This window comes from Triturus cristatus, chromosome 5_1 (assembly GCF_964204655.1).
Source record: "Triturus cristatus chromosome 5_1, aTriCri1.1, whole genome shotgun sequence".
NCBI classification, from domain to species: domain Eukaryota; kingdom Metazoa; phylum Chordata; class Amphibia; order Caudata; family Salamandridae; genus Triturus; species Triturus cristatus.
In genome coordinates, this window is record NC_140587.1 from 484910007 (window position 1) to 484930183 (window position 20177).

General features: G+C 44.9%; 1 protein-coding gene across 9 annotated transcripts in view; it reads right to left on the reverse strand.

Annotated features, from left to right (window-relative positions):
* Positions 1 to 20177, reverse strand: part of CPNE3 (copine 3) — a 434216-nt gene that overhangs the window by 211940 nt on the left and 202099 nt on the right. For all 9 annotated transcript variants that reach the window (XM_085605326.1, XM_085605317.1, XM_085605318.1 and 6 more), the window contains one exon: positions 890 to 1069. In XM_085605326.1, the coding sequence (XP_085461452.1) occupies positions 890 to 1069 (180 nt within the window). The remainder of the gene's footprint in view (positions 1 to 889; positions 1070 to 20177) is intronic.

Consider the following 20177-nt stretch of genomic DNA (forward strand, 5'->3'; position numbering starts at 1 on the left):
TTCTCACTTCTGCACCCCATACGTGCCCTTGAAATTATCCATGAAACTCATTGGAGACTCTGTGGTTATGGAACTATAACAATGTATTATTCTGAAGGTTTAGCTAGAAGACAAGTGATAATATTATTTACCACAACATGTGATGATGTTGTTTATCATAGGCCACACAGAACAATTACAAGCCTTTAAGCTTCGATTAACTCTTCTTAAAAAATCCCTTATGATCCCACTCATGGTGTGGTCAGCGGAGAAGACTTCAACATTGCCTCGAACATTCTTTAGATTTCACTTAATGTTAATAATAAATGAGATGCAAAGCGATGAGAGCATACATTTTGACCTAATGTCCAAGGAAACATTCAAAGCATATCAGCTAATTCCGGAAAACAGAAATTAAATTTTGCATCGTCCAATGGATCTAATGAAATCCAGGAAAAAAAGTTCAGCATAAAATGGAAACCCCACCTCCTAAAACAAGCTTTCAGCATCAAGACTGCCTGCGACCATGTATGCGGCAAGAAAACTACCGCTTCACACACTTGCGCCACCACAAAATCCTGTCCAAATCACAGTGGTGAGATTTCAACCATACACTTAATTCCGTAACAGCATTGTATTTTGTCTGCACACTCGCGTACTGCACATTCTGGTAGCATTACTAGCTAATGTTATCGCTACATAAAAAAAGAAAAATATAATGTACTTTAGCATTTAATTCCACTTGACTAGCTGCACATTTTTATTGCTAACTTTATTTTGTGTGCAGTGGCCTAGGGATTATTTGAAGCTGCATCGCATATAAATGTACTGAAATAATATGATCTGTCTGCAATTTGATGATTGCACCGAAGGATAAATAAAGCCACGCCCATTTTACATTTGAACTTACTTGTCCGAGAGTGCATTCAAATTGTCCCAAGAAATCATCATCGTCCAGGCCGATGGTTTGGTTGTCGATGTCATATATACCAAAGATCAGCTTCTGCACTGCCTCGAAATGGTAATCAACCTTAAATCGTTTACAAAATTTGGGGGCCAGGCAATTGTTAATTCTTTCAGTGCGATCAACCTAGAAGAAAGAAATTCAGAGAAAAAAAGAATTTTGAATCAATCGCTTCGCCTATAAAAAAACAAAAATACAATTTGATCATGTATTTGGAGCGTTCGATCAATTATGCAATAGCAAATTATTGATGGAGGAATAAACCTGTCCATTTCTTAATTACTGATCCCCATTACAGGCAGTGTAGTTACTAATTTTGATTAATGTTCAGTAAAGCAATTATGTGTTTAAAGTGCAGTTTGCAAGCTGGGAAGCTACGAAGTGCCAGATACACTGACCAGTGTCTGGAATACACGGACTGGTCCTTTTACAGACAGACATGATTGGAGTGGCATGATGGTACCCACTCCTCAGTTTGTACAGTGGTGGACTGTATAATCTGGTGTTACGGAAGTCAAACTCTTGCTCGGGCTCGCATAACCGGAAGTCAAAACATAATATTACGATTACGAGCACGCCAGAAAATAATGGCATATGTTAAGGGAAACATACGATCCACAGTAGGGCACAGTCCTCAAATACAGGGCATTTCAGACGAGCTTACCGTGAACATACAGTGCTAGACAGAAACTTGTGTGTCTGTAGATTGTGCTCCAACTGTCGCAGGAGCCATGCCTTACAGTGTCACAATGTACACTACAGCGAGGCAGAGGGAGGTGATATTTAATTTGTGTATCAAACAATGATGGGTAAATGAACTTTGTACTCTGCATCTGTAGTGCCTTATGTCACTTCTTTTAGTAAGACATTTAGACCCATCCTTTCCGCACTCTGGTGGGCTCCATGGATTGAGCTGCACTCCCCGCTTCAGATCTCTATTGCACTGCATCCTCCTGGCTAAACTACTCCATCAATCCCTGTGCCTCAGACATCATGGATGTCTTTAAACAGGGGCTAAATGCCAAAATAAAGCTCAGTAACTGGATGATAACAGCCACGTTTATGGCCACCAGGATGAGCCAGGTTTATGACACCCATCCACTGGCACCCATCCACTACCTTTATCAATATTACACTTTGTGTCCCTTACTACTCCGGCTGCTACTTTCCCACAGTCCCCCTCACAGACCCCGTTCTCCTACTCACAGACCCATACTCTTCACACCTCTCTGTAACTGGGGATGTGCTGAGCTGGCTGCAGTAGCCGCCCTGTCTGCACCTTAACATGGGCCCATGCACACAGACAATGGGCCTAACTCACAAAGTGAAACTTACACTTTGTGTAAGTTTACGATGGTTTGTTATTCACAATGGTATTTTACTAGTAGTATCCTTACGACAGCAGAGTCCACGCACACAAAAATATAGGACAGCCCTATTTTTTTATGTGTGGAGACTCAACAGTCGTAAAGATACAATTAACTAATCCCTTTGTGAATAGCAAACTATTGTGTAAATTTACACAAAAGTGCAAGTTCTCCTTTGTGAATCAGGCCCCTGAATATCTGCTCAGAGACTTCTTTACAGCTTGGTAACACTTTTATCTCAAGCATACAAACACCACTCCAGAATTGATCCTTCGTCCACCATTTCATTTTGAAAAATGTTGACACCAAATTTTGATATTGCAATATGACAACTCCCAAAATGCATAGTTTGGGCATAATACATACCATTAAGTTTGCATAAGTAGAGAATCATAACAAAACCATAGGCGTTAACACCATCTAAATAGTCCGTAAGAAAGGTGGTGTCACGAAAAAAATATGTCTGTAAAAATGTTAGTCCAGCCACAGACCTTTCCGCATAAACCTGCGGTTCACTGCTCATGATACCGCATCCTGCACAATCTACTGAATTTAATGAGGGCTGCTGGCGCACGATAAGAGACACTGGCTTTTTAGAAGTTTATGTTCTCTGTTGATTTTGGCTCGTTTGGTTAATTTTTAACTCAAACCAGTGTCATCACGTTCACAACCCATATTTAATCTCACTGAAGCGGGAAGCCTACTCTTATCTCATACCAGGGGTATAAATGACTATTATACCAGAGGCATATATGATTACTACACCATGTCATTTGGTCACCCGCTTCATGCGGTGCTACAAATGCACTACTCAGGCGTGGTAGCGATCATAACATTCCTGCTTGCGCATTCTAAGATGCCTATTTAATGACCAACACGTCTATACACTCCTCCAAGCCATCCATTGCTTCTAAGCAAGGCGACTAGGATTATGTGGCATAAGAGGGCCAAGTTATGTGGCAGAGTGGACTAAATTATGCAGGAAGAAAACCAAATTATGTGGCGTAATGTGGCAAATATTTTGTGAGAGTATTACTTCATTATTTTGTTATTTTTACACTTATTAACAATGTCTGGCCATAGGTAGCACCTCATAAGTATCAGTTTGACAAACAAATATAGCAAGATGTAAGGGAAAGGTGAACAGGCAATCTTGGTAAAGGGCCTTCCACTGTGTAGCAACACGCGTCACTGTATTTTTAGTAACTTGATCCATTCGAGCTACAAATGTTTCTGCGTTAAAATATGCAAATTATGCAGCACATGACGGGTTGTGTGGCAAATCCATAAATATGTGTAAAACGCAGCCGCGGCACAATCATATAATTCTAGTGGCCCTGCTTTTAAGTAAAGAAGCTAGAAAGCGACTTCAGCCCACAACTAGTAAATGCAGGTACCATTTTTTCATTCACATCTGCTTGAGAAGGGGACATCTGCTACTGTGATGCAAGTATGTAAGTAAACATTTGTAAAGCGCAACGAATGCCGAGGCGTCCTGGCACTAAAGGTTACATGTACTTCATCTGAGAACGGGAGGAAAATTTGCCTTTACTTGGAGGGGAAAAGCCAAGTTTTTAGCAGCTTCCTGAAAGAGGATCTGTTAGATTGCAGTCTGATTGAGACCGGCAGTGCAGTCCAAAGTTTTGCTGCCCGGTAGGATAGACTTCTAATACCCCACCTAGCCCTTCTAATTCTAGGAACAAGAAACAACCCAGCATTGGCAGACCTTAGGTCCCATTGCGGAACATAAAAGGCAAAAGGTTTCTGCAGCTGACAAGGCCCCCCACCCCCATACAATGCTTTGTGCACCCAACACAGTGCTTTAAACCGAATCCTTTCCTGGACAGGTAACCAGTGGAGGTCCCCAATGCTGTTGGATATGGGATAAAATTTGGGAATATTCAACAGCACCCGTGCAGCAGTTTTTTGTAAAGACAGTAATTTTAGTTGTAGAAGTTTATCAATGCCCAAGAAAGGGCATTGCATTAGTCTATTCTAGACAAGATCAGAGCTACTATAACCATTTTGCAGTTCTTGTGGAATGTAGGGGAGGATCTTTTGCAAGATTTTCATGAGAAAAAAGACAGGAAGATGTGATATGGTTAATCTGTTCCGAAGAGCAGAGCGGATCGTCAACCAGGACTTCCAGATTCTCGCTTTGTTAACCTGTCTCAGCTGGCCACCAGTAGTTATGCCAAAGGGGAGGGCAGCTCCCAAAACTCCACCACCTCTGTTTTGTCTGCATTTACCTTGAGGTAGTTACCATGCATCCATCTAATGATATGCATCAGACAGTTATGGAACAACGTGGTTCTACAAATATTGTCCTAGTCGGATGTAATATTTATGGGCAAGGGTCTAACTTCCTGAATGGTAGCTACTTTAGAGCATTTGGAAATCCACTATGTAGAGCCTGTGCTTCGCACTTCCTTCATCCTCTTTCAATCACCTGCAAACAGGTTGTAGATAAAGCACGCTCAGTAGTAATGCATCAGGTTGGGGACAACAAGTCCTCCTCTGACAATGCTCCTCTACAAAACTTCCCATTCTACCCTACCTGCCTTTGCAGATTACATTAAATTACCAGTGCCAGAACACAATTCGACAAATATGTTTTCCCAACATAACATGGGTAATTTGTCAAGGCAAAACACGAGTTTGGCCAACACAACTGTTTTAATCAAAGTAGTATGTCCTATTCACGATAAGACGTTTTCCCAACCTGCCAAGCCTGGTTTTATGATGGTCATCATCAGCACATTATGCCACTGAAACATGGTTTCCTAATTTGAAAGCTACATTCTTAGATACATAAACTCTGTATCACAATCGCGGAGAAGGATACCCCAGGTACGCAGCTATAAACTACTGTACCTCTGTGCTGCAAAAGGTGAATTTTAAGGTGCAGTGAACAAACTGGAAGGCAACATCTGAAATAGGACTAGTGTGTGGGCCAGTAGCGGCAGGGTATTTCTTCAAGTTGCAGGGTATGGTTCCTACCTCATATAGACCCACACCCACCCTTTCACAAGCATATACATATACACTCATGCCCACTCATCCACAAGCACAGACGTGCACATACCGACACTCATAAGCACACACGCATGCTCACACCTACCCATTTACAATCATACACATGCACAACCTCACAATCGTCCATTCACAAGTACGTTTGCAGAAACGCTGACACATGCATCCATATATATGCTCTTGCACACCCCCAAACATTTTCCTAGTCACTTTCCGGTCAGGCCTTAAGATCAGGGATCTACACAGAAGGCAGAACCAGTGGCTTGTTGGAGGCAGGTGGTCAACAGACCAGGAGGGAGCGCTGGGCATTGGGCAGCAGAAATTGAATGATCCTGCTGGTTCCTCACAATGGCTAACCTTGTCAAGCGTCAGCCAATAAGAGGGGGGGCTTTTTTGCAGTTTTATATAGCGCAAACTCGACACAAAAGTATTGCAGCACTTTATATTTGCACCGGTTACATTACATAAGTACACATTCATTTTTTGTATGCACTGGGAGATTACGTGATTTGCCCAGAATCACAGGTTGTTGCGCCTCCCTCCCCCCCCACCCACGAGAACGGAGGATACAAACCCCTGGGGACACAGCTTGAGATAGTTGCACCCATTTTCAAATACGGCAGCTGCCGATTCATACGGGGAGGGGGAGGGGGTGGGGGAGGCGAAGCCAGAGCTTGAGGCTGCAGCGGGACAGACAGTGTCAGGAGCAGCATTCAAGGGGTAGTGTCCTGGGTCACTGTGAGGCCGTCATCAATCTGTCCCCTGAGGCCACAGAAATACACTTACTTTGCAAATTGGCATCGGGCTGCCGCAGAGCTCACTCGAGCAGCGGAGCGCTGGAGATGCCGACTTCAAAAGAATTCAGCATCAGGAACAGGGGTGTGGTCACTCTGGGCTGAAGCACGACTGCGCAGCAAAATTTACTTGCATTTTACCGTTTCTAAATATAAATACAGACAAAGGAAAAATAGTTTTCCGGAAAACCAGGAGCCCTAATTACAATGCACCACCCTTTCCCTTTTGTGGCACACTGTGGCAGTGCCTTCTACTGGCCTGTTTGTGTCTGCATCAACACGTTGGTGGCGCAAAGGTAAATAGATTCCCTTATTTGCATTGGTTTCATGCCTCCATGCAGATGAGATCTCCCTCTCATAATAGCGCTGGTACTCCATGTGCGCCAACGCTATCAGTATTACAGAAGGGGACGCAGATGCTTCTGTGATATCAATGTGCCCCAGAGACACACATAGCCAGAGCACATGCCCTTTGCACTCCTGGGAAACAGTATATAATTCAGTCCCTGGTGTCTAAAGTAAGTATGACCTGCTAATAAGGCCTTTGCCACATGTGCTCTGTTTAAAAGTACAACTGTTTTTACTCATGTTGCTATACATGTCCCTTTGGTAAATCATCTGACTGTAAACAACGATTCTGCACAATTCTACAAAATGAAGCTAGGTTGCGCAAAAGTGAATACAAAAACCTTTTCCTCTTGCACCTTAAAATCTAAAAGTGGTTTTGGAAAGTGAAAATGATTTAATGAACAAAACAGAATATTATCAAATTACTTAAAATGAATTAAATAATGATTTAAATCTTAACTTGGAAACGTCTGAGAAAAATGCTATCAAAACCTGCTACAACTTATTTTAGAAATCAAAAATGAAGAAAACAGACCTGATAATGCCAGGCTGGTGAAACATCATTTTTGAGATTTCCCAAAACGAGGAAGCACTTTTCCTCGATAAAAGTGAAGAAATCCAGCAAACAACTCAATGGAGTGAAAGAGAACATGGCGTAAGATATAAGGTAATGAGAAAAAAATCAGCAGGATTAAATAAAGGGTAAACGGATTGAGATGCTGGGGCCAGGTAGGTGTCAAAGTATGTGCGTAGGTAGGAATACATCTACTAGGCTCTAGATAATTGCACAGGGACTACGGTGTCGTTATGGGTAGAGGCACAAGTGGGCAGGCAGCATGATGAAATTAAGATTTAGGTTATCATACACAAGGGTTTGCCAGGGTTAGGTGAACGAAGTCAAAAGTGGGGTATGAGGTAGTTGTAGAGGCATATGAAGAGTTGGGGAGAGAAGGGTATGCATAGGGGTAACACATCCAGTGGCATAGGCAGGGAGGACAAACTAGGTACTGGCACAGGTAAGTATTCTAAAAGTAAGGTATGAGCAGAGGTGTTAGGTTTAGTTAAATGCATTGGTAAAAGAGTGAAGACAAGGATAAGAGTAACTGAGTACAGGTCGGGGTAGAAGTACTATGGTCTAAGCGAGGATAGAAATAGGGTATAGGTAAAGGTGCTAGGGTAAAGGCAGCAGTAGATATGCAATGGTGGGAGCAGAGTTACAGTAGTATAGGTGCAGTAAAAGTACTAAGATATAGGCAATTGTAGAGGTTCATGGGTGTAGGTAGAGGCAGACGCTGTACGGTATAAGTATGGATAGTGGTGCAAGGGATAGGTAGACTTCAGGGATTTTTCAAACATGAGTCCCGTTCACCAAGCTGGATTCGACATCATTGGCATGACTCATCTGAAAAGATTCGAAGAAAGAGGACAGTGGAGAAAGTTTCTCCATATCAAGTTTCCTTAGTTGAACTATTTCCTTACTTTTGGTAATGCCATATCTGTAGTAGCCTATGCTGGGAATGGCTTGAGCAGTGCCTATATAGGCACCACTCGAGCACGCTGACGTCAGTTCTTGACAGTTTTTACGCACCAAAAGCACAGGGCAATCTGAGGAGGAATTGCTAGTGGGCCAGTATGATCCGAAAAGCTTTCTTATTTGAGAGAAGACCGTTCTCAGAACCGGGAGGATGGGGTAGGACCGGAAGGAATCTGCGGCTAAATGAGATTCTCTACCAGATAAAGCGTTACCGAATGTAAGTAACTGGTTCATCTGACAGATTTCTAGCCACAGAGTCCTTGCCTTAGAATAGATACCAAGGCAATCTCTCTCTGGAGGTGGGTCTGCAGAACATCTTAGACTAAGACGTCCTGGAGGACCGAACGGGCAAAGTGCCCACCTCGCCAGACCTGACTGCCGGAGCAATAGCGTTTAGCACAAGTTTGCAGTGACCCCCATGCAGGTGCTTGGCAGATGTCCAGGACAGGGACTCTTCTCGCTAACGCAGTGGTTGCAGGAGTAGCTCTGGAGTCAACTCTTAAGCCCTCAGGGGGCTGTTTCTAGGTCATTGTGACTAGATCTTAATGCAAAGGAATATCCATCGAAAGATGGTTCTCTTTGGATTGTGTTCCTTTCTTTGACTCCATTGATCCAACAAAGAGTTGATCGTTCACCCGTAGCATGGGGGTTGTTTTATATAGAACATCACTAACCTGTTTAGTTAGAGGAGCATTTCACTGACACTGCAATGTTGCTCAAAGCAAACACAAGGAGATGATGGACGGAGGGCTGGAACTTTTCAGACACTCACCCCCAGTCACACATCTGGATTAAATCCATCATCATTCTTTAGCTCACTTCGCCACCTCGGTTCAGACCCAGCTATATGGAAATCAGTCTTGACCCTGTGCCTCATGGGAACAATCCAGCCCGAACTACCAAGCCAGGTCTTCCCTGAACCTGAAACAAGCATCCTGGGAGTCGTTTCTGGGTTACACCCTTCAACAGCCAGGCTAGCTAGAATCCAGAGGCAAAGTGTGCAAGGGACCAACGTCTGGGCATACCCTGCCAACTTAAGGTGAACAAAGCAAACACAAGGAGATGGACGGAGCGCAGAAACTTTTCAGACACTCACCCCCAGTCACAGATCTGGGTTGAATCCACTGCAAGGGTGCTGCATGTCGGAATTCCAGCCCAGCTGATTCCTGATTACCTCTAAGAGGGATGCCCAGCTCTCAACCAAGACGGGCAGCCCGATGACGCTTACCCACAGGTAATGGGAGGTAGACCTCCATGTAGGGATTTGACAGATTTATCCACCCTAGACAAAATAGGTTAGGTAGCACTAGGTTAGAGCACAATATAATACAGTATTTATATGCCAGCATATATTCATTGCTATAGCACGACTGTTGAATTATTCATTTTTTTACTATCTCATAATGCTAATTCCCCTATTCTCTTTCCTTCTATTGATTATAAAAGTGCATGTCTTTTATACAAGAATCCCAATGCTTAAATAAATATTGAAACACCTTACTGAGTATTTTTTGTGTATCTGTTTGGGTATGCATCAGTAACAAAACAAAAATGTTCAAGATCCGTTACCACCATTTCCTTGAGGAGTCAGGGTTATCATGTTTTGGGGTTGCATAATCCATCTAACTGGTCGGGTTTTGGGTACAGTCCTGTGCACTGCGAGCTAACAGGACTTAGACCAACATATGCTGATGATGTGTGATAAATCAGTCTCACACAATCCCGACGTTTATGTTGGCCAACAAACGCACAGTTTTTCTTGCGAAAATATAAGCCATGTGACTCCACATGGCAGTGGTGTGGTCTGTGAGCACTTGTAATAGTCTTCCCTTGACTGAAGGAAGGCAGGATTTTAATGCCAACCAGATAGCCTGGAACTCTAACAGGTCAATGTGAAGGCTGGACTCTACCAGTGACCTAAGTCCACTGACCTCCACGTCTCCCACATGTATATTCCAGCCCAGATATGAGGCATCTGTCACCACTGTACGCTCTGGGTGGGGAAGAGAGAGTTCTGCCGTTGATCGAATCGTAGTCCATGAGCCACCAATACAGGTCTTTTGCAGCTCTCTCTGATATCTAGACCAGGGCTGAGACATTTCCCTGATACCTTGCCCACTGGCTCTTCAAGTACCATTGAAGAGCCCGCATAAGCTAACTGGCTTGTTTTACCAACAGAATACAGGAGGCAATGAGACCCACAAGCCTCAGTCAGTCTCACTGAAATCCAGGATAGAGGCTGAAACATCGATATCGCAGCCCAAATATTCTGGACTCGCTGTTCAAGAGGATAAGTCCAAAACTGCGCTGTTCAGAACAGCTCCGATGAAAGGGAGCATCTGAGAGGGAGCCGGGTGTGACTTCAGCACTTTGATAGTGAACCCCACAGAGTGCAGGAGATCCGACATAGTCTGGAGGTGGGAAACAATTACTTGGGCGAGACCATCTTAACAGCCAATAATCGAGGTAGGGGAAGGCTGGAACCCCTGACCTAAGCAGATGTGCTGCAGCCACCGCCATCACCTTGGCGAGCACCCAGAGGGCACTGGTAAGGTCAAGGAGCAGCACAGCGAACTGATAATACTCCTGGTCCACCATTTGCCACAGGTAGCATTTGTGGCAGGCAGGACAGGAATGTGGACATAGGCATCCTGCAAGTCCAACACTACAATCCAATCTCGAGAGTTGAGGGCAGATATTGAGCAGAGTCAGGGTACGCATCTTGATTTTTTCCTTTTTCAAGAAGCAATTAAGAGGGGGCAGATATAATATAGGACGGAGGCTTCCATCCTTTTTTGGCAACAGAAAGCAGTAGGAATAGAAACCACGACCAACCTCTGATGTTGGCACCCTCTCGATGGCTCCTTTGACCAGAAGGGCAAGTACTTCCTCTCGCAAGAAAACAAGGAGGTCGTCGGTCAGCTGATCTGGGGACGGAGGTAATAGCAGCTGGGTTTGTTGGAACGGAAGGGCGTAACCCAGTTAGAGAATCTGGAGCACCTATTTGTCAGTAATAATCTCCCTCCATTGGTGCAGGTATAGGATTCAGCCACAAACCGGATGACTATGTTGAATTGAGGGCAAACTGAATAGGCTTTAACTGTGCGGCTGTCGAGAGGAGCAGATTGGGCCATCCTGTGGCTTTGGGCCCTATAAGGCTTGTGGAACTCGCATCCACCACCATGAAAGGACTGAGCCAGCTGGCCATGGTGGTGTGGGGGGAGGAGATGGCACGACTGACAGCCCCTACTGGAGCCACAGATGCTGCTTAAGGAGGTATTAGCCCCAACGTACCAGTAGTGGCCCTACTGTCCTTGAATCTCTCCAAGGCAGAATCTGCCTTGCCTCCAAAGAGACAGGTTCAATCTAAAGGCATGCCCATGAACGAGGCTTGGACATCCATTGAAAAGCCAGTATTCCTTAACCAGCTGTGACGTCGAAGTTCCACCGAAGAAGCAATGGCTCTGCCCAAGGAGTTGGTCGTATCTGACCCACATCTGATTGTGAACTTTGGTGCATCTCACCTGTCAGCAATAGCTTTAGAAAGTATGGCCCAGGACTTATCCAGGACCATAGGCAGCAACTGTATCCAAAACAGAATGGAAATAACAGCCCAATAAGCATGCAGTGCTCACCGACCGCAATGCCAGGCTGGCGGAAGAAAACAAATCCTCTTTCCGAAGGTATCCGGACTCTTGGATTCCCTATCAGGTGGTATTGTAGGGAATGCACCAGGACTGAATCAGGAAGTTTAGGCCTGGACTACCAAACTCTCAGAGGTAGAGTGAGGGGAGAAGGAGGCTGGGTCCACAGGAGCAGGCAATGGTGACTAGCAATGGTGCGGAGCACAGGAGTGCCTGCGCAGGGCTTGGCCCAGGTACTAATCAGGACATCAGTGTGGGCTCTGTTGTAGGGTAGTAAGAATACTGATGGGGATACCCCTGGTTGAAGCACCTCTGTGAATACTTGACTTGGACCTCAGACACCCTCCAGACCACCAGTACAAAGGAGGCACCTTCTGCTGTAGCCCTGTGAGAGGAGGCTTATATCAGGTGATGTGCCCAGATCACTGGCGTTAGCCAGGACCTCATACCAGTTGTCATTGGTCATGGACTTTGCAAGGAGGTTAGTGTATGAATAAGGATCCTCAGATCACCCCTATTTATGCTCCTCAGTAAGCCCCTCAGTGAAATTGGGCTCTTTCTCCAATTCAGGCCGTGTGAGCCTAGTCGGCGCTGGAACGGACATCGCGAGATGCCAGTCCGCCTCTGTATCATACTCAGAAATTGTGATGAACAATCCTTGGAGGGAGTTACAAAGTCGCGGTCGAGACTAATCTGGATCCACTGACTAATTCTAAGGGGTCAATTGGCACAGAGGGTGAACTCGCCAGCAGAGCCCCTCCTGAATCCAAGGGAACCAAAGGTGCTCCATAGAGAATTGGCCACCCAAAACTGAGGCTTATGGCCTCATAATACTCTCGCAGTTTGGTGGGGGTCACTCTGGCTCCGGAGAATTTGGTGAAGCGCCAAGCATACCTAGTTTCCGACACCGGTTGCACAGAGACCACCTTCGAGCGAGGTGGAGACTTGTGGCGTCATTACTCCTACATCGTCTGAAGAATGTGAGCAACACAGAAGTCAAGGAGCGCTTCAACTTCTTGGACTTCCTCTTGTGGGACTTAACAGAAGAATTCCTGGAGTGGGATCAGGACCGACACAAACGACTCTGGAAGCAGTCCTGAGCTCCCACACGAAAGGGAACTGGAGCGGCGCAGAGTCACATGACGAGCCATTGAGGGCTTCATGGCCCGCTCGCGGACAGCATTGGGGTTCATGGTCTTGCACTCTAAATATGACGCGGAGTCATGGTCCCTCTCCAGGCACCGCAGACCTACCCAGTGGGGGTCTGTCACTGACATCTGTCGAACAAGCACCACAAGGTTTGTACCCGGTGGCTTTCTTCAGGGACAGCTCCAAAAAAAGTTGGAAAAGCAGAAGGCACATTAGATTTCGACAAAAGGTCAAAAGAAGTCAGTCAAAAAATGACTGTGGGGAGCTTAATCTGGATCCGTACTGATGGCATGGAAAAGAAGGAACTTAGGTCAGCCTGCTGGGGTGGCACCTATGTAGCCACCGTGCACGTCATTGCTGATCACGCCACACGGAGCCGGAGGATGCCAATGCCAGGGAATAGTCTACACTACGGAATCTGTGGCTAGAAGTCTATCAGATATATTTTTTGTCAGAATCAAAAACAACCATCAAAACCAAATTTGCAGAATATGGGCAGCCCAATATGATAAAATTACTGTTGTGGTCAGATTTTTTTTAAATTTTACCTATCATGATTTAGCCGGCTCAGACACATTAAATATGGCCCACCTATTCTAAGTTGCAACGTTCGACAAGACGTTCCCTTTCCTGACTCACCTCCTGTCATTTACATCTCCATCATTGATTTGAAAGAACCACCAGCAGCTGCTGCTTCAAAGATAGGCCTGCAATCCAACAGGCTTTGGAAGGAGGCAAGGCAAGCCTGTAAGCTATTCTAGGTTGCATTTTCCTGTGAATAGCTATTACACACCTTTTTTAGTTGTGGGAACAGAAGCATACGTCTGAAGTCAACATCCAGATGGAAGTTACAGCAGATACATATTAGGAGTGAAGGTTTTTTGGTAAAAGTACCTTGGCCAGCTATGGATAGAGTACGAAGAATGGAAGATCTCAGTCCAGAGGTTGATCCACAATGAAAGCTTTTGGGGTGATAGGAAATCCAGGACAAGTTTTTGCCTGAAGCCATGTACAGGAATTGAGTCAATACTGCTGCAAAATGTGGTAGTCAGGAGCAGGCGACCTACATGGCTTTTCAACTTTTGCTCCCTAGATTTATCCTTTAAAAACTCCATGCTCACAAGGTGCAGTTAGCTATAGAGAGCTCTGGGAGTTGACCTTGGTCCAGTTTACCCTCTTACGTACTCGCTAAAGCAGCAGTAGCTAAAGTGAATACAGTGAACTTCATTTTGTTGTTGGACTAGCACCCATTACTGTGATTTTTTTCGACACAAATTCCCTGGAAAACAGAAAAGAAATGGCCCACGGAAGCAGTTTTAGCCTGTGCTGGGCCTGACAGCTTTGTGATGTGAGAGGATGACAGTAAGGTGGCCAGTCAAGGAAATAGGTTCCGACTGAGACAAGACATCAAATGTGGCTGCCTAATATAAATGTTTTGGCTTAGTAAGGACCTTAAGTGTCCATAGAGTGGAGTGGCCGAAGAGGTGGACAACCCAGCTACAGACAGTATGCAGACTGGTTTTGTCAGTATGAGGAGGACGGAGTACAGACAGACCAGAATCTCTGTTGTGCTGTGCAGGAGGACAGAGGCATATATGGTGAGCGTGGGAGAAGAGCCTGTCTCTGGGGCCTTCTTCATCCATTGAAGCATCATGGAGTGCAGGAGTTCAGACGTCTACCATGAAGATGGCTCCTTCTGACAATTCATGAATATAGTTAGATCTGCAAGGTGCATCAACTGCATCCTGGGTGCCTAACTGTGTGAAATTGTGATGTCCTTTCAGAATAGAATCGATGTGCACTTAAAAGCTGTGGATTGCTGTACTGAGGCGCATTAAGTGAGATCATGTGTCATGCTTGGCAGGCCTGGGCTGTGCTTCAGTGCCATCTACAACACCACCGGTGTGTGATTCTGAAGTCTCTATGAGATAAGGGCCGTGAAACTAGATCCTGTTGTACCTCAGACTGGCAGGTAGAGGTTTCTGCTGCCTTTGGTACTGTATTATTGCTTCCTTTCGCATATCATACATCAAACTACAGTGAGCCCATCTTTCATGAAGTGTGTCGCAGGATAGGCCTAAATGGGCATCCATTTTTATTTGGAAAAGATCCATGCCAGGCAAAGGGGCCAAAATCTGTGGAGATACACAAAATGGTGATGAATAAGTACTTACCCATGCCACAGATTTAAAGGAGACCCCGGGGCTGCATCAGTTGTCTCTAGAATAACATATCTGCGGAGCAAACCAAAGGTGTCAAGGAAGATATGACAAGTTGTTCGTGGATATCTCAAAAGAAATTCAGAACATATTGAACAGCGTGAGCACCAATGAAAATAATGTTTCCTTTCTGCCTGGTGATATGAAAGGCATGTGGAGGCCATTGAAATTGAAGGCAATGTGATGTGTGCAAGAGGGAGCAGAGCAACAAGCACAATGGCCTGAAAGACCATGCCAGGTGAGGAACATTTACGTGTGTAACGTAAAACAAAATCTGGGTGATTGTGACCCCCAAAAATTTGCTGAAGAATAATTTAGAGAAATTCGGATGAAAGAGGACCCTGGCCCTGTATGGATTGTAAGAGCATATACAGTATGCCGCCTATGGGATGCTGGAGGAACATCCTGTTAAAATTTGCCTTTATGACACCTTAAGGACAAGGTCATGCCGAAGGATATATGTCCGGAATTTCGTGTTAGCAGCAGCAAATTACAGGGCTGGTCTATATTTTACAGTTCGGTGAACTCTACAAGGTCTTAATAGAGTTAAAATGTTAATAGCCAGATTTTCAAAGCTAGGTTTGGCTTACACGTGAAGAAGTTGGATTTGCGCTCATAAAAAAAATATTTCATGCATGGAAATCTGCTCATAGAGGCTGAAAGCAAGTATGAGGTGCTAGATTCAAGACTGGCATGTGCTGCTGGTGTATGCACACCCATAAATTGACATGTTTAGCAGCGTTGAGTAACTCCTCTACACCTCAATGGGGTCGGCGGACCCCGAGCATGATGGAGCGAAAAAAAGCAGCACCAATTTGTGACCGAACTCACACTCCGCAAAACCCGATGACACCACAAGTCCCTTGAAACTTGCAAGAATTCTTGTTTTCATTTAGATGAAAGACGATGGTTGAATTATCTAGAAGCAGGCAATGGGTCATGGCTACTGAGATTAATGCTGCGGATTTGAATAAATGTGTAGCTTGAAAAACTCTTCAAGATATACTATTCCAGTGAGCCACCACATCTCGGTCTGATATAAAACACGGGTCTTGTGTTATCCAACTATCACGTTGAAGTAAATGGTTGGATCCAACCAACAGCAACAATTTCAGAACGCTGATCCAGAGCATCAACCTGTTTTAACTAAGGCAATATATCACCGCAAGAAAAGTAAGCAACTTATGTGGGCATATGAATGTAAAATGCCAGAAAGATAAAGGATGTATGTGTAAGGATATCACATACTGGATGATATAAAGAAGGTTCTGAGTTACCTGTTAACGACAAAAGAGCTCTATGGATTCTGGGTCTGAGGGATGAGGTGCTGGAGGGTGCGTCTAGTAGGGACTGCGTTTTGCAACCTCATATGCTACTAGTGGCAAATTCTGTGTCACTGGAAGTGAGCAGACTATCGCTATGAATGCCCGTGTGGAGAAGAGAAATTGTGGCATTCTGGTGATGGAATTCCTGACTCATTGTTAATGATATGTAGGACTAATTCACACTAACCAAAGTTGACTTTCTTGTAAATTACTCACCCAAGCTGCATAGCATGACAACTTTAAGGACATGGAGATTTTCCTGGGAAGACTGATCCAAGGATAGATGTTGCTGTATTCGTGACTAGAGGGATGAATTGTTGCCTTATCTTGCGCTGAGAAACAAGCCAAAGCATTCCATAGTGATGGTGTTTTTTTAATTAAGGGGGTGTGAAGAATTGGAACGTTCTTCCAGGAGTTGGACCAGCAAGCTGCAATTATTTTGTTTATGGTTACACTATGGATTAGACTTCATACTCCGGGTGGTTGCTTGTGATTGTATTTTATTGAAAATTAATAAAACTTTACTGAGAAATAGACCATGGTTACACTCTTAGAAGAGAGCTGTCTGGAAAAGAAGATGAAAATAATACTTAACTTGTTGCTGGACGGAACTGCCTGCCTTTGTTGTCCTCATATCACCTCAGATGTGCATCTGAGGTTAATTATTTCGTGTGCTCATCACCACGAATACTTTTAACACTCCTTAGCTCATCTGATCCAGTTTATCTGAGGTGGATACCCAAAGGACCTCATAATACTACTGGCACATGAGATATAACCATTGTACTTTTTATCTCTCAACCAACATTGTAATGGTTTCCAAAATTCGTCTAAAACAGCCTGCCTTATACAGTACTGTGGTAAGAGTTGTCTCAATTTCTGTCATGAACCTCTTGGACCAGAGAGTAACACCAAGCTTCTCGCTGACCTCCAGTGATATAGTGGTTGGTGACTTGCCAGTAAAAGCTGATTGCTGCTATGGAATTTGTCTCCTGTGATTGGAAAATGTAGAAGTTCTTGTAACAGAGGAAACTGTGACATGCATGAGAGATAACCAAAATACCAGCTTCAACTGCCTACCCCTGTAGAACTGGTGTCCTATGTCTGGAAAGCACAACCATCCTGTAGACTTAACAAGCTGCTGCTACAACAGAGACATTCCAGTTGAAAATTCACATTTTTATGTGGATTTGTATTACAGTTCTGTGGTGCCCCCTGTAACTTGAACCCATAGACAAGAGTCTGGTGATCCATTTTTTAAGGTCTGGAGCTAAGTTGCTCAGATTTTCTGCAGGTTCCTGCAATGATTGTTTACTTTTAATAAACAAGTTACTTTACTTCAGTAACGCCTTATCTGGTGGAGACTATCTAGCCAGGTGTCAGACTAGAGCCGAAAACGTTTAGTGAGCAGTACCCCTGCACGCCTGAAGGTGGTGTTGTTCGCCTCTTCTAGGCATCATCGGGTCCCATACAGGTGCCACTCTACCATGTTGGCCTCAGTTTCTTTTCGTGACTTTCCACGCCAGAAGCGTGGAGCCACAAGGAATAATAACAACTACTGCACTAAGCTAGGGCCCTTAAAAAAGGGGACAACCCTTTACTCTAAAATCCTTTCACAGAGTAGGTAGGATGAGTGGCTCGGTAAGTATTCTGCAGCTAGATAGTCTCTACCACATTTGGTGTTACCGAAGTAACTTGTTCATCTGATAGAGTCATCCAACCGCAGATTCCATGCTAGATAGCGAAGCAATACCTCTCCGGAGGTGGGGCTGCGAAACGGATTAGATTAAGTCGTCGCGTAGGATCGAACAGGCAAAGTGACTGTCATGCCCTAACTGAATGTCCAGGCAGCAGTGCTACGTAAACGTGTGCAAGGAAGCTCACATTGCTGCCTGACAGATATCCAGAACAGGAACTCCGCAAGCTAAATCAGTGGTCACAACCTTCAGGAGATTGCTTTTTGGCCAGTGATTTAGCAGATCTCGATGCAGAGCACTATCTGTCATCAGATGGTCTATTTCTGCCCCGCCTTCCCTTTCTCTCCCTCACCTACCTACAGAGAGTTGATCGTCCACCCAGAACTCTTTTGTGCAGTCAAGGTAGAACGGCAAACCTCTTTTTTGGGTCCAGCTAATGGAGACTCTCTTCTTCTTTAGAGGGGTAAGGCGGAGCGTAAAAGGTAGGCAAAGTGCTGGACTGGCCTACGTGAAAGGGAGTCACCCACTCTGGTAAAAAGGATGCTCGAGTCCAAAGGACCAGCTTGTCTGGGTAGATGTTAAGGTGCCTGTAATTCACGGACCTTTCGGGAAGATGTCATCGCCACTAGGAAAGCCGTTTTGATTGTGAGAAGACTGAGTGGACAGTTTTGTGGAGGCTCTCCTTAGAAATGTGAAAACTAGGTCGAGGTCCCACTGTCTATTGAAAGGTGTTGGTGGGAAACATATGCTGGAGTACTTTCATCAACCTATGTACAATAGGGGAATTGGATAGGAATGGCTGATATGGCAACCGCAAATGATTAACTTTTAACATTCAGATAGAGGATCAACATGTTTATCTGTACACGATATCGCAAACTAACTCCAACGGGAGCGATATACCGTCTTGGTGGAAGGACACCTGGCTGCTAGTATAACATTGCAGACTTTAGGCAGAAGGTCAAAAGCCATTAACTGTCACTGCTCAATCTCCAAGGATGAAAGCAAAGTGCTTTCATGTTTGGGTGAAGAACCCTGCCCTGCTGCGACAGAAGATCCTTCCGAAGAAGCAGCCTGATCAGGGGACCAGTGCTCAAGATCAACAGCTCCGAACCAGACTCTCTGTGGCCAATCCAGAGCCACAAGAATAACTTGAGCCCAGTCGTTCCTGATCTTCTTGTGAACTGTGGGCAGGAGTGGTATAGGCAGAATGGCGTACAAGAGGCTGGATCTCCTCTAAAAGACAAAAACTGTCTTCGAGTGACACCAGCCTTGAAAACTCCAGTGTGCAAAACTGCGGACATTGCCGTTCTTGGCAGAGGCAAAAAGATCTAACGAAGTATCTCCCCACTCTTGAAAGAGAACTCATGCCTCCTCTGTATGGAGACATTGTTCATGATCTTCTAAGCATCGATGGCTGAGTTGGTCTGCTCTGCTGTTCAGAGAATCAGCGAGGTGTTGAACCACTAGGGATATGCCCTGGTTTTCCAGTCAAGTTCAGAGGTGCAAAGCCTCTTGACAAAGGGTCTACGACCCCACCCAACCCAGTTTGTTGCAAAACCACATGGCAGTGGTGTTGTCCCTGAACACCTCTTACCAGCCTTACTCTAATTAAAGGAAGAAAGACTTTCAATGCAAATCAGATAGCCTGAAGCTCCAACAGATGTGGATCCTGGATTTCACCGGAGACCAGAGTCCTCTGATCTCCAACTCTTCCAGAAGGCCACCCAGCCCAGGAATGACACATCTGTCACTACTGTAAGCTCCGGTTAGGCAAGGCAGAGGGGTCTGCCACTGACCCAACTGCAGTTTGTTAGCCACCACTGCAAGTCTTTTGCAGTGCAAGCCCAGATTTAGACCATGTTGAAGAGACTCTAGATTCTGCGCCCGCTAGAACTTCAGGCCGCATTGCACAGTCCACACATGTCAATTGGTAAGTGTCACTTGAAGGATTAAGGCAGTCATGAGGCCCAGCAAACTGAGTCAGTCTCAATGAAATTCAGGATAGAGGCTGAAACATCAGTATAATAACCTGAATAAAGCTGGACTCGCCACCTGGGACAATATGCCAGTAACTGCCCTGTTTCCAGAACAGTTCCAATGAAAGGGAGTGTCCGAGAGGGA